Source organism: Mauremys reevesii, linkage group 3 (genome assembly GCF_016161935.1).
Source record: "Mauremys reevesii isolate NIE-2019 linkage group 3, ASM1616193v1, whole genome shotgun sequence".
In the NCBI taxonomy this organism is placed as follows: Eukaryota; Metazoa; Chordata; order Testudines; family Geoemydidae; genus Mauremys; species Mauremys reevesii.
In genome coordinates this window covers 190,994,313-191,009,595 of record NC_052625.1, presented here as the reverse complement: position 1 = coordinate 191,009,595, position 15,283 = coordinate 190,994,313, and the positions used below count along the sequence as shown (strand labels likewise).

Below are 15,283 nucleotides of genomic sequence, written 5' to 3'. Positions count from 1 at the left end.
GAAAACAGGACACTGCGAGTGGCTGGCCTGAGACCTACACCTCCTCCCCCCCTCCCGCCCACAGGGCTGGCCCGAGCTGCTTGCCTGAGTCCCCTTCCTTGCGCAGGGGAAGGCAGGGCTTGGGTGAGCAGCAATGCACATACTAGATAGGGTGACCAGAGTTCCCAAAGGCTGGGGCTGGCAGATCGCTGCTCTCCTGAGCCCTGCCTTCCCCCCTGCATGAGGCTGGAGTTGGCATCGCTGCTTGCCCCAGCCCTGCCTGCCTCCCCACTGCATGGGGCTGCCATTGCCGCTTGCCCCCCAACACACCCACCCCCAGCACATTCCTTTGCATCCCACTTTTTTGACAAAAGTGGGCATTTGTCCTGTTTGCTCTCGCCAGCCAACTTGATCAGTTTGGGCAAGAGCAAATGGCCACTTTTGCCCAAAGAGTCAGGACAGCCAGGACAGGGCTTAAAAAAGGGGCTGTCTTGGCCAAAACGGGATGTATGGTCACCCTACACAGAAGGAGACAGAGTCGGAACTTGAATTAGAACTCTGGACTCCCTGGTTCCCAATCCTGTGCTCGCGAAAGGTGGTGAATGGAAGAGGAATGACACTCACTCCTCCCTTCCTATGCAAACTACAGACAGTCTGAACCGTTCAGTCTTGGACTGCAGGAAGTGTCAGATCAGAGAGCTTTTTCTCTGAAGCCAGCTTTGCTTTACCTGCTGATAGCCTGGGCCGGGTTCTTGGTGTCTGCATCTCTTGTCGGGCATGTGGGAGCATGTGATAACGTTTTGCTTCGTTCACTAGATCCCGGCAGGCCTCTGAAGACTTTATCAACTCCTCATTGTCAACAACATTTAGCAGATAACTGGGATGGATGAAGGGGAGGCGGACCACTGCCAGCAACTCCGCAGCATACTGGAGAAAGAACACATGGCAGCCTTAGTGCTCGATTTCAACCATTTGGCACTTCCTCCTCCCGCATCACAAACACTTCCCCTTATTACCCAACATGGGAATATATTATACTTTGAGCTGCCCTTAGTACCTGAGCTTTGCTGTACACAGTTCTGATTTTCATGGATCCTGCATATACTCCCCAAACCTTCACTATTGTTCAGGTAGCACGAAGGCAACACAATCCTTAGATGCTCCACTCTGAAGGTTTGTTTTTTTTGGGGGGGTGGGGGGAGGGAGGGTCCAATACAGAGACAAAAACAATCTTCAAAAGCTGACAATTCTTGTTATACAGAGATTTTGTTGTAAAAGCAGATTCTCAATTTATGCTCAATATAACACCTTATGCACAGGAGACAGGCATTAATCTTCCTAGCTTCCTGAATTCACCTTGAAATGTAAGACGGGTTGCTACATTGAAAACAAATGGCTTTTCTAGCATTTTGTGTGAAACAAAAGCAGATGAGCTGCTTGGGTTTGAATAGCCTCTATGATGGAGCCTGAAAAACACCATCCAATTTGTTAACTATCTTTTAATTAGTAGGATTTATTTGTTGGTGAAACAAATCACGAACTTCAAAGTTTTCCTAGAAATCAGATTGCTGTGGATGCTACGCAAATACTGACACTACACCCCATCTTCTATATAAATAAAATAAACCTTGTAGTGCAAAGGACATTGGAAGAAATGAAGCTGTCTGTCGCTGGTTATTGCTTAAAGGAAAATAAAACCACAAAAATGAAAATTGCAAGAGATAAATGAAGAGTCCATTCACTGAGAACTGATTTTAAATCATTGTTTATCTTACAGCATATCACAGAATACTTCATAGTGAGAGACAGAAGAGCTGGAGAATGCACTTATGGAGCTGGGTATAGGGAACATATCAGGACAATAAGAACTAACTATAGCTACATATTTAGAAGGACAGTAAAAGAAAGGTGCCTATTCAAAGCAGCAAAGATGAGTGTTACTAGTAAACATTTATATTATCAGAGCACCCAAAGGCCCAAATTGGGATTGGGGCCAAGATTCAAGGAAATCTTTAAGATTAAGGGGTTGAGCCTGAGCAGTGCTTAACACCCAAAACTTCCACTGAGCTGCAGGTGTTCATTACTTTCTGGAATCCATCTGTCTGTTTAGTTGTTTAGACCATGTTCATCACCTTAGTGATGAACAAACTGGATTTCTAAATAGATTGCTTCCGTCGATGTGCATGAGCTGAAATTCTGGAAAAGCAGCATCACTTGCCCTATAACCTCAGCCATGCAGAACATAACACCATCCACAGCCTCAGAAACAACTCTGACATTATAATCAAAGGGGCTGACAAAGGAGGTGCTGTAGTCATCATTAATAGGTTGGAATATGAACAAAAGGCTGCTCAACAACTCTCTGACACCACATTCTACAGGCCATTATCCTCTGACCCCACTGAGGATTACCAAAAGAAACTGCATCATCTGCTCAAAAAACTTCCTAAAGAAGCACAGGAACAAATCTACACTGACTCACCCCTAGAGCCCCGACTAGGGGTATTCTACCTTCTACCCAAAACCCATAAACCTGGGAATCCTGGACACCCCATCATCTCAGGCATTGGCACTCTGACAGCAGGATTATCTGGCTATGTAGACTCTCTCCTCAGGCCCTATGCTACCAGCACTCCCAGCTATCTTCAAGACACCAATGACTTCCTGAGGAAACTACAATCCTTTGATGATCTTCCAGAAAACACCATCCTGACCACTATGGATGTAGAAGCTTTTTACATCAATATTCCACACAAAGATGGACTACAAACCATCAGGAATAGCATCCCCGATACCATCACAGCAAACCTGGTAGCTGAACTTTGTGACTTTGTCCTCACCCACAACTATTTCAGATTTGGGGACAATTTATACCTTCAAGTCAGCAGCACTGCTATGGGTACCTGCATGGCCCCACAGTATGCCAACATTTTTATGGCTGACTTACAACAATGCTTCCTCAACTCTCGTTCCCTTATGCCCCTACTCTACTTGCACTATATCGATGACATCTTCATCATCTGGACACATGAGAAGGAGGCCATTGAGGAATTCCACCAAGATTTCAATGATTTCCACCCTACCATCAACCTCAGCCTGGACCAGTCCACACAAGAGGTCCACTTCCTAGACACTACAGTACTAATAAGCGATGGTCACATAAACACCACCCTATACCGGAAACCTACTGACCACTATACTTACCTACATGCCTCCAGCTTTCATCCAGAGCATATCACACGATCCATTGTCTACAGCCAAGCTCTAACATACAACTGCATTTGCTCCGATCCCTCAGACAGAGACAAACATCTACAGAATCTTTATCAAGCGTTCTTAAAACTACAATACCCACCTGGTGAAGTGAAGAAACAGACTGACAGAGCCAGAAGGGTACCGAGAAGTCACCTACTACAAGACAGGCCCAACAAAGAAAGTAACAGAACGCCACTAGCCGTCACCTTCAGCCCCCAACTAAAACCTCTTCAGCGCATCATCAAGGATCTACAACCTATCCTGAAGGATGACCCCTCACTCTCACAGACCTTGGGAGACAGGCCATTCCTCGCCTACAGACAGCCCCTCAACCTGAAGCAAATACTCACCAGCAACTACACACCACACAACAAAAACACCAACCCAGGAACCAAACCCTGCTACAAACCCCGGTGCCAACTCTGCCCACATATCTATTCTAGGGACAACATCATAGGACCTAATCACATCAGCCACACCATCTGGGGCTCGTTCACCTGCACATCTACCAATGTGATATATGCCATCATGTGCCAGCAATGCCCTTCTGCCATGTACATTGGCCAAACCAGACAGTCTCTATGCAAAAGAATAAATGGACACAAATCTGACATCAAGAATCATAACATTCAAAAACCAGTAGGAGAACATTTCTCTCTGGTCACTCAATAACAGACCTAAAAGTGGCAATTCTTCAACAAAAAAACTTCAAAAACAAACTCCAATGTGAAGCTGCAGAACTGGAATTAATTTGCAAACTGGATACCATCAGATTAGGCCTGAATAAGGACTGGGAGTGGTTGGGTCATTACAAAACCTAAACTTAATTTCCCCAATTCTAATTTCTCCCTACTGTTACTCACACCTTCTTGTCAACTGTCTGTAATGGGCCACTCTCTTACCATTTCAAAAGTTATTTTTCCTCCCTTGGTATCCTGCTGTTAACTGATTTATCTCGTTAGACTGACCTCACACTTGGTAAAGCAACCCCCATCCTTTCATGTATTTATACTTGCTCCTGTATTTTTCACTTCATGCAACTGATGAAGTGGGTTCTAGCCCACGAAAGCTTATGTCCAAATACATTTGTTAGTCTCTAAGGTGCCACAAGGACTCCTCATTTTTTTTAGTGTGTGAGTGCCTCTAGTGTCTGGGAATCAGGTCACAGCTGCAGTGGAGGAAGAATGTAGAGCTACAAGGATGGAGAAAGGGAAAGATGAGTGAGCAGTTGTTGGTTAGAAATATTTCTCAAGTTCTAGTGCGCACAATTGGTTCCACCCTGCTAGGTGGTAAGCAATCATACTCATCACAGGAACATCTTCTACCTGTTCCCATTTCCCTATAATAAATTTAAAACAGAGGCATCAGTTTGGTAGGACATGCAATTATCTCTTTCCAGTAGGAGTTTGCGCTTGGAGCCATCTCACCGTGATGATATAAACTAAGTTAAAATGAGCATGTGATGTGACTGAAATGGGTTCAGTCTGGCAGAGAGAAGAATACAGGTTTTCACAAAATCCAATCACTTCATTTAACAGAGTGTAACAGACATGGAAGTGCTTGGCAGTCTGAAATGTCCAGTTTTCTGAGGAGAGATGAGTGTGTGTTTGCATAACAGTAACACCTCTGAACTTCACAACTATAATAAATAACACAGTAATAACACTTTACACTTCTGTAGCACCTTTCTGTCAGAAGAGCTCAAAACGTTGTGCACACACTAATTATCGTCAGCCTCACCATACGCCAGGAGGCAGGCAGGTTTTACAGATGGGGAAGCCAAGGCAAAATGCTTAGAGTGACTTGCCCAACGTCAGAGTGACAGAAAGATGACCAGAAGCAAATGCTGACTACCTTGTTCTAACTGCTAATTCATGAGACTTCCTTAATACATGAGATTTGGGAGATGCATTTGCATAAGGCCAAAAGCTTCCAGGAAGGACCCTTTGGGTTCAATCCTGACCATCACGCTGCTCCACTTGTATCAAGGAAGTGGTGTAAAGGGAGTAGAAAACAACAGGGTTTCTCCTTCTGGGGTGGGAGGCATCCTCAATGAGTATAGAGTCATCTATACCTGGTTCTATGCCACCTGTCCTACAGCCTGCAACATAGGGGGCAAGTCAAAGGTGGGAGAGGCAGGCAGGAGGTGCGGTCTTAACAGGCTGCTCTGTAGCAATTCCTATCTGTATGCTTGGGGGTCAAGGCCACTTGTGTGGGAAGCAGCCTTGGGACTACTCTAATCTACACCAAACTCTAGGCTGGCCCCACAGAAGCAGCCCCAGGATCAGGGAGACTCAATGACCTCACTTGTGCCCCTAAATTTTGCCTGGCAGAAGATCAGTTGAGAAACTGGGCACAGGTAAGAATCTGAGCCCTGCCATCTGCCACTGTTCCATACAGTGAAATAAAAGATGCTTCCGTGACTCTTTCCTCTACTAAAATTTATTGCAGAGGGGAAAAAAAAGTTCTGCCCTTTCCTTAGAGTCACAAATGTCAGGGACTTGGCTGCAGACATTTTAATGCCATTAAAATGATGCTAACTTGTGGGAGAGGGAACACAGTCAACATATGGCAGTGGGAGGCAAAGCTCCGATTTCAGGAAGTGCCTTTTTTAAGAAGTCTGGGGGCGTTTAACCTTACAGAGGAGCCAAGATGAAATGCAGAATCAGGACACCAGGAATAATGAGGATATTGATGGGGACATCAAAGTTTAGCCAGTGAGTCTCTAATGGGGATGCTAATCCCATGCTGTAATGAACTAAAAGGAATAGCTAACTAATAGTTTAAGTAATGGAGAAATTGGAATATGCACACATCTACAGCTAAGGCAGGCCAAACAATCCTCCTAAGCATCCTGGTTCATCAGAAAGCTTCCCCTTCTGCCTCTCCAATAGGCCATGTGCAGGAAGCAGCCATACTGCCAAGTAAGACAAAACGCAAGCAAATACTCATGTCATTAAATGAGAACCTGGGGTTAGACACCAGGATGTCTCCATGTTTAGCTTAAATTGGCATTTAGGGGAGAGCTCCCCTCCAGCAACAAGAGGCAATTCTCCTTACTCCACCCGCAGAGATACTGCATTCTTCCCCCATGCCTCCTAGAATAAATGAGGCAACGGCTGCTGAATTAGCAAAGCACACTCTCTCTTTCGCCCACCTTTCCTTAATTAGATTAGTGAGAAACTGTAACTGTGTTTCTCTCCCTCTCTTTCTCTGTCTGAGCTTGTGGCTCATTGTGAAGGCTAATAATAATTAGAACATGTCGCTCTCTCTCATCAGCATGAAAGCTAATGTCACATAGCAAAGCTAATGACACATTTCACTCTTATTCTTTCCCCACCCAAACAGCTACAGAAATACAGCTGTATGTGTGTGTGAGAAAGAGAGCACACACTTCATCGCTGCCAGCATTAAGGGCATGTGTAATCTTATTGTTTTTTACCAAGGGATTTGTAGGGTATGTATAATCTCACTGTCTCTAGAGGATGGTAGAGGCTTTTATAAACCAGTGGCTTTTCGCACTAGCTCCTTTAAGCACTATAGTCGATGGCGAGTTTCATTTGGCTTTGCTGATTTAAGTACATCCAAGTGGTCTAGGGATTCTGTAGCCTTTTCCTTTCTGATTCTGCCTTGTGACTGCTTCATAGGCTCGTTAGCTATGATTGTATTAAATTATCCTTTTTACTGAAGATTGGAATAAGTACTATTAAGCATTTCAACCTTCTTACCATCCCATTTGCTCTTCTTCCTTTTCTTTCTCCTTCCCTTGCTCCTTGTACACATATAAAACTTCTATGGTTCCCCTTTACATTATTAATATCATTATTAATAATAATAAAATAGTACAATAGACACGAAGGGCACCTTTCAAAATGTACACGGCAAAACTTTCAAAGAGCAGCCTCCAATTTTGTGGTTGCAAGTATGGGCTTACAGTTTGTGCCTGTAATTCTACTGTGGCTACATATTTTTTAGAGCATTCATTTCTCACACTCTGAATGCAAGTGCAAATTGGGTAGTCAGAGATGCAAATATTCAGATTTGCATCTGCAATCAGTTGGTGTAATTCTATGCAGGAGGTCAGACTAGATTATGATATGATAATGGTCTTTTCTGGCCTTAAATTCTATGAATCTGTTAATTTATTTTTTTCAGGTGGTAAAAGGCAGACCACGGCTCAGACCCTTGAGCATTTAGCCCATTGTTTAGAGAAGGCTCCATTTCAAGGAGTTCACCATTTAAATTCAATCACTGCCATAGGAAGAATGAATGAGGCATGAGTATGGGAACAGACAGGACAGCTCTTCAACTGGTGTGGCTCCATTGACATCAATGGAGCTATTCTGATTGATTCCAGCTGAGGATATGGCTTATAGAATCACAGACAGTTGGGGATGAAAGGCTAGACCCCCTCACTGACTCTTTGTAGAGTTTGCTCTCCATGGGGGTGGGAGGGAGAGCTGGCTTGACAACTAACGAGTAAGGGGGACTGGCTATGAGGGAAGGAGTAGACAGACTTGGTGTGGGTTGGCTCCTGAGGCACACATACATTTACCAGACTGCTATCGATTTTATTAGCTCAGCTGGCCAGCAGCTTCTTCACATAGCCTGAGTTCCCGAGGATTTATAAAACCCAGGACAAAATGCCTTTATGTTGCAAAACAAGCAGGGTTCCTGCCCCATAGAGTTTACAATCTAAATTTAGATGTGACACAGTGAGCGAGAGAAACAAACCATAAGGTGGCATGCAGTGGGATAGCTCAGGGTTATACCAATCAGATCATACTGAGCAGTGCTGCGCATATGTCACTGGGCTCCTAGTAGGCAGAAAGCAATAACCCAATCTGGAATTTGGCCAATCCTTTGTGGTTAATGGCCCTATCCTGTGGGACCTTTAATACCCACACATGGTCATGATGTGTGTTTAAGATCTCCTCTGAAAGGATGGCACCTCTGACATCATAAAGCCCCCAGTACTACAATGGGATATTCACTGGTTACAGTTTTCACAGCACAGTGAAGATATAAATTGTTATGTAAGTGTAAAATATTACTGGGTCAGTACCGACTCAGAGTGATGGTGCTGCCTGTTGTACCATCAAGATTATTTCTTGCTGATTCGAGATGTCTCATCCATATATCTAACCGCACATAGTTTATCCACTTAACTTCTGCATATGTTTTCTCTGCCTCTGCAGTCAGAACAGCTCTCCAATTGGATCACAGAATATTTTAATGCTATTTACATTTCTGCTTGTTGGCCTGAATGAGGATGTTTACTTCATTAAACTTTTTGTGACCTTTCTTCCCCTAGGAATTATATCTGTATCATTAGCAGTTTCTAGAAAGTGGGCTTTAGCATGCCATCTGACTTTCAAAACTCTCTTCAGTATCACTTTTAATTTTTTACTCTGAAATCCCCAAGCTAGTAAAACCCTCATAGGTATCTTTAAATGACTATCACTGTGCTTCTGCTTGGGCTATTGTCACAATAGTATACTGCTAGTTTTAGGAAATATGTTTACTGTTGCAGAATCAAATTTCCTGCTCTTTAAATATTACACTGGAAAGCTATCAAGATTTTTGACATTTTTGAAGTAATGCCCAGAGAGGTCAAAATAATGTTTCCCTGATGTCTTATAGCTCATCTCTCTCTCTCTCTGTTTTACTATTCTTTCATACAAAAGACCCTTTGTGCTAGCTGCCTAAAGAAACATATTTTAGCTAGAAGTACAAATACAGAAGTAAGATTATCCATATTAAGATAGGTTTTTAGTCCAACAAACTGCTGTTTCAGCTGTTTATGCATAATTCTAAGAGACTATTTTTTAACATTTTAAAACTAAACTAGGAATACATTCAATTCATCAGAGAGACTAAGAAGATTAATACACCACAGCCTTAAAAAGATTTCTCTGCCCTCTCACACTGAGACTGGGTTCAAATTCAACTGGATTTTAGAGACAAAATAAAAAATTCTAATCTGACAGCTGCGGCAAAACCTCAGCGGTACTGTTAAACAATTATGAGATGACTCTGAGGTGGCAGCAATGCTACACCAACGATAACACACTGAGACCTATAGGGGGCACACATTTTTAGAAAGCAGAGGTTATCCCTTAGTTCCTGGACTGGCGGTCAGATGATGAACTGCATGTTGAGCTGCACTGGCAATGAATGCTAGAAATCAACAAGTTTCCAGTGGCAGAGAGACAAGGCACTGTGGGTTAGTGCCAGGCAAGAGTCCTGTCCCCACCTTCCTGCTGCTGCTGGAAATCCTCCATGATCTTCTGAACTAGAACTCCCTACAGGACACCAAAAAGCCTTTGCAAACTACAGGTGTCCAAGTGCAATAACAATGGGGAACTGCCTGTTTTTGGAAAGTTTAAACAGAGTTCCTGAGACAGCAGCACCAGTTGCTGATTCGAAGCTTCACTAGAACAAAGCAGAGCTTTGTTTTTGAGGCACCATAGTGCTACCTGGTGATCAGGGCAACCACTTCAATGCATATTGCCCATGGGTACCTCAAGGGCAGGCGTCCTTTCTAATAATCTCTTCCATATTTATAAGTGTTAGGACAAGTCCAGATCAAATCTCCACTCTCTGGTGTGCACAGCATTTGTCTGCTATTTATTACTGTTTAGTTTGCATTGGTTCAATTTCTTTGAACTGAAAATCCACTAACTATAAAGCTTGAGTATCATTATAGCTGGAAACCTTATAACATAATGAGATGAACATTTGGAATGAAGTCTGGTTCCCAGGCCCCGGACTCACACAGTGACTCAGTGGGAGGGAACTACATGTAGAAATCCCATGCACAGCAAGAGGAAAATAGCACCCGCCTCACTTCTTGAAATGAAGTTTTAACATGACATCTTTATGGCAGCACAGCTGACTAAACACCATAATGTCATCAGTGTTGCAGAAAAGGAGCTGCTATCCTGTTCTCCAAACAGTTCACGGAGCAGCATGTGAACATGTATTTCTAGATGTAATGTGATGAGGTTATATTTAAGCACACAGGATGATGAATAATTAATTCATTACACTCCGAATTTATTTCACACTCAGACATTTTAATAAAAGAATCTTATCACAAACGTCTTATTCTGCTGACTAAACTCTACCAAAATAAATGTCCTCAGAAAGTAACAAATGATACAACCACCAGTGATTGGCATTTCATTTGTTCCGGTTATAAATATACACCCACGTATACACCTGTACACACACACATATGTACCACAAAGGCATGCTGTCAAGATTAAATGGTGTTTATAATGTGCTTTGAAAAGGAAGATCACTCCTGACACATACAGCATAGTGATACACACATAAAAAGATTTTTTTCCTATTTCTAATGCAATCCTGAACTTCATTTCCCTTTCCATTCAGAAAAGCAGGGAGTGTGGCCTAATGTTTGGACCGGATGACTTGGGAGTCAGGAGTTCATGATTCTGCCACTGACATAAGTATGACTACTTGCAATACAAGTACTCTCCTGTACAGCTACTCTGCATGTGTATGTGCTTGCAGGATTGAGGCCTGTGTCATTCAGTTTCCTCAGCAACAGAAGAAAGAAACACACTGTTAAAAGTGGGAAGATGTGTTGGTAAAGCCACAAAAAACTGAGGGGATTTCAGGACAGGTGCAGCTCCCAAAGCTACTTTCAACTTTTTTTTTTAAATTAGATAAACTAGATTGATGGTATCCCTTTAAAAAAAAAAGAGTGCCGTATACCAGCCATTAGTGAGTAACCGAGAACTCCACCTTTACCCTGCTTTATTAATTAGTGGACCTGTTTTCTCTCTTGTATCACTTCTTCTCTTGATGTGGTTTTTTTATTATTCCCCTGGACCCCTGGGACTAGTATTAACTCACCCTTCTGTTTCCTCCACTCTTGTTATTCTTCTCTCTCCAAGCCTGCATTGGTTCTGTGAATTCTTATTTGTTTGGCCCCCTAGAAAAGGACTTATTTAAACCGCAGATCTCTGAGCAGTCTGTCACTATGTGAAGACACAATGATTACATCTCATTCCTTGCACTCTTCACTTTCAGAGAAATTGGAGTTTGTTACACTGCAATTATGGCATCCATTAGGACTCTTCTGCTTTCCAAAGGGGAGGCTTTCAATGCATTCTGCTATTATTGGAGTCACTAGGGATGGGGTTTCCAAAGGTGCTAAGCACTCAAATTTCATTAAATTTTAAAAGAAGTTGGGTGCCTAACTCCGATCAGCTCTTTTGAAAATCCCAACCTTCATTTCATACTTAGCCCATATTTGCTTTCCTGAAGCCTAACACCTGTGAACTGCATTGTTCAGTGAATTCATTTCTTACTATGATGAATTTAAGTAGCTTCCTGGTACTGAATGTCATCATTTTGAGTTTTCCTATCATTTTCTGCCCATTGCTAAGGAAAAGGTTCACAGTGTATTTGATACTTTCTGGATCATTAAGCTGGCCTTCTTCATAACTATGGAACCTTTCTGATGCTGCAGGTTTGACTATATGTGTTATCTGGGTATTTAAAATTCTCCACGACTATGGTATCCAAACACCTTGAGAGCTGCCCATTTTTCTTCCTTCCAGAAATGCACTGTCTCTTCTTTGTCATTCTCTGCATCCTAACCAAAGTCATTTTATTGCCATTCTCTTTAATTGTCAAAAGGGAGTTCACTGGCATTTATAACGTTTGACATAATGCCACTTTTCCTTCTCCGCATTGTCTTCCCTTTCCATCACTGCTAGCTACTAAACTTACTGGGGTGCGTGGTGTTCATTCAGCCTGCCTTTGCTTTGCCTCAATTTTATCCCATTGCCCCTGCAGTAGTTATGCTCCCTTGGACCACCCTAGGTAATTCCTCTCCTTTCCTCTTCAAATACTTGTAGACAGTTATCCCCCTTTAGCTGTTGTTAGACCAAGTCAAGCATATTCAATCCTTTTAATCCGTCCTTCAAAATCAATTCCTCTAGTCCTTTAATCATTTGTTTTGTTCTTCTCTAAATTGCCTTCAATTTGTCTACAAATCTCTGGTTCTCAGGTGCCATTAAGATACTATTTAGACAGAGCTTGCTCTGAGGACACAAGTTCATAGACAGCTCATTAATTTTTTTATGGGTAAGACATTTCATTTTATAAGTGGATATTTTGATGTTAAACAGTGTTTTTTTTAAAAGGGCACACTATCAGGTCTGTATGGAGCACAGAGAAAGGTGACATAGAACATGGCACTCTGGTCAGATAATACATTTACTACTTTAGATCTTGAATAGATATTGGGCCAGATCTCCAACTTGAGTATATTGACATAAATCCATTCACTGTTAGCCCAGCAACATTGGTTTGCACTAGGTGAGGATCTGGCCCAGTATCTAGTATATCCTATCAGCACTCCATGTGATGGGTATTCTACCCCCCGCCACCCCACCCCACACACATACATTTCACAGAGAGGAAAGTGGAGCTAGGTAAACTGGCTTACTCAAGGCCACCCTGAGACTATGGCTAAGCTAGGATTAGAGCACAAGAGTTTCTGGCACTAAGCCCTGCCTGTGCTCCGACCACTATACCATGATGCTTTTCAGATGACAGTGCCTCATTATGCAATACGTATTTTGTATGATCTCCCCAGAGGTAAACTAAGGTTAAAAGGAATAACTACCACGATAAACCCTACCATCTCCTCAATCAGTCTGGAAGAGAAATAAATAGAAAACCAGCAAATCCAGTTTTTCTAGATGTGTCAGTCTATTGCGGGATTTCCATCGAGTGACAAATAAAAGGAATCCCTACAACCAGTGGTCTGCTTTCACTGCCACAGGGAATTACCTAACCATTCAGGAACCTGACATCAGATGCCATTTCTCTCAGTTAGATTGATTTTATGCAACTGCATTACTAGCAGGGCTGAAAGAGTTACGTAAATGTTGCCATATGCAGTTGGCATACCGTTCCAAAGCACTGGGGTACAGTTATTGACCAAATATTAGTTTAATAAATATTTCATTATTTGAGCTCACTACCTGTCTTATGTAGATGGATCGGTAACCTTTGAAAGCTCTGTTACTCTCCCTTTGTAGCACATCTCAGATGCTGTTTTCTGTAAAGCAGTACAGCTCTTTTATATAGCACCGTAAGACTCCTAAATGGCACACTTATCAGAATTAAAACTGGCGAGGGTATATCCTTTCACCTTGCTTTCCACAGCCCATGTCCATTCAGGAGCCCCCCACTGCCACTTTGAGCCTGGCCTTAAGAGGATTAACAACACTAAAAAGAATTTGATACCCAAGGAGTAGATTTTCAGTGGCACAAAGAACTGTTAGGCACCCGATCCTCATTCTCTTGCAGTGAGAACAGGGGACTAAATCCCATTTGTGCTTTTGAAAATACACCTCCCCCGAAGAAGCTAACATAATATGAGGACTCTGGTAATTACAACCAAGGTAGTGCACAAGCAATAGCAGCTTTCCAAAGAGCTTTTCCTCCCTGGAGCTGTCACCCTACTTACTCCCTGCTGTGGAGAATGAAGGGCTATGTGTAATTTTGTTTTTTTTATAAATATCATCTCAGTTCACCAGGTTGAGATTATCCTGCCTGACCGCATGGAGTTCAATCAAAGGAGGCTGTTCGGAGGGGGGGGGGGGGAGGGAAGGGAAGGGGAACAAACAGGAACAAGACAATGACAAGGCTGGTCTACACTACGGGGGGAAATCGATCTAAGATACGCAACTTCAGCTATGTGAACAACGTAGCTGAAGTCGAAGTATCTTAGATCGAATTACCTACCGCCCTCACGGCGCGGGATCGACGTCCGCGGCTCCCCATGTCGACTCCACTACCGCCGTTTGGGTTGGTGGAGTTCCGGAATCAACAGGAGCTCATTCGGGGATCGATATATCGTGTCTAGATGAGACGCGATATATCGATCCCTGAGAAATCGATTGCTACCCGCCGATACGGCGGGTAGTGAAGACGTACCCACAGAAATAAGGCTCCTTAAGGGAACAATGCGGAGAACTATTAATTGGGGAATGCCCCTGGCCAGCCTTCAACCACTCTGGCTAGGTTTATGATTTCCATCCCTCAGTCTAAGCTTGAAGGGGATACTAAACCATTAAAGACCCCCCCAGCCTAGAAAGGAAGGGGGCTTGAGTGGGCTGCCAGCAGCTGCCTCGGGGGAGATGCTGACAGAGACACATAGAGAGGGAGAAGATGCAGCAGGTAGCCTGCTCCCCGCAGTCCAGGAGCAGGGCTGTCTGGGCTAAGCAGAACTCACCCAGCACTCGCAAGGAAAGAATGAGGTGCAGGTAAGAACCAGGCATATAGGCCTTTTGTTGTTTTAGTCTTTGCTCTGCCTGCTATGTACCTGTGAGTGAATAATAATGCTTTGTTTTGAGCTCCCTAGGGAAAGGGCTTACAAGTGCCAAACAGAGCTGGGCCTACAGGATTAACATGCTTGGGAAACAGGGGAATTGCAGCCCAGAGATCCAGGCTCAGAGTGGTTCATCCACAGGGTTCCATGCACTTTAGAAGGAGAAAAATGGATCTAAACCACAGCTCACTCTGTAACCACGACACCTGCCTTCCCATGTGTCGATGCCTTTACTCACTATGTCAACTTTATGAATTACACAGCAAGCGCTTCTGGGCAAAGACCTTGTCTTAATGTATTTTCAAAAAGCCCCATGCACACATCTGACACACCATCCATATACAATACACGACAGAATATAGTGGTTTAAAGAGCGTGCCCTCCATACTCTCCACCATTAAACTGCAGAGCCCTGACCAGCTGTACCCCTGCAAGGATTCACCCTTGGTCAAGGACGGCAGTGAGGGTTGTACTGTACCTTCCAGCGGAATTTTAATTTGTAGCTGGAGCTCCACAGGACCCCCACTAGCAGAGGCTGCCCGGAGGCTGCCCTGAACCAGCATATTAACTGGTCTCTCGGGTCATGGACCCTCCCACTTTTGTGGCTTTGCTGGCTGATTACTGGAGCAGTTGCTGTGGTGCCTTGCACCCACTGGTTCCCTGCACCAA

General features: G+C 43.4%; 1 protein-coding gene across 4 annotated transcripts in view; it reads right to left on the bottom strand.

Annotated features, from left to right (window-relative positions):
• Positions 1 to 15,283, bottom strand: part of KLHL29 (kelch like family member 29) — a 544,314-nt gene that overhangs the window by 44,240 nt on the left and 484,791 nt on the right. For all 4 annotated transcript variants that reach the window (XM_039532518.1, XM_039532519.1, XM_039532520.1 and 1 more), the window contains one exon: positions 708 to 906. In XM_039532518.1, the coding sequence (XP_039388452.1) occupies positions 708 to 906 (199 nt within the window). The remainder of the gene's footprint in view (positions 1 to 707; positions 907 to 15,283) is intronic.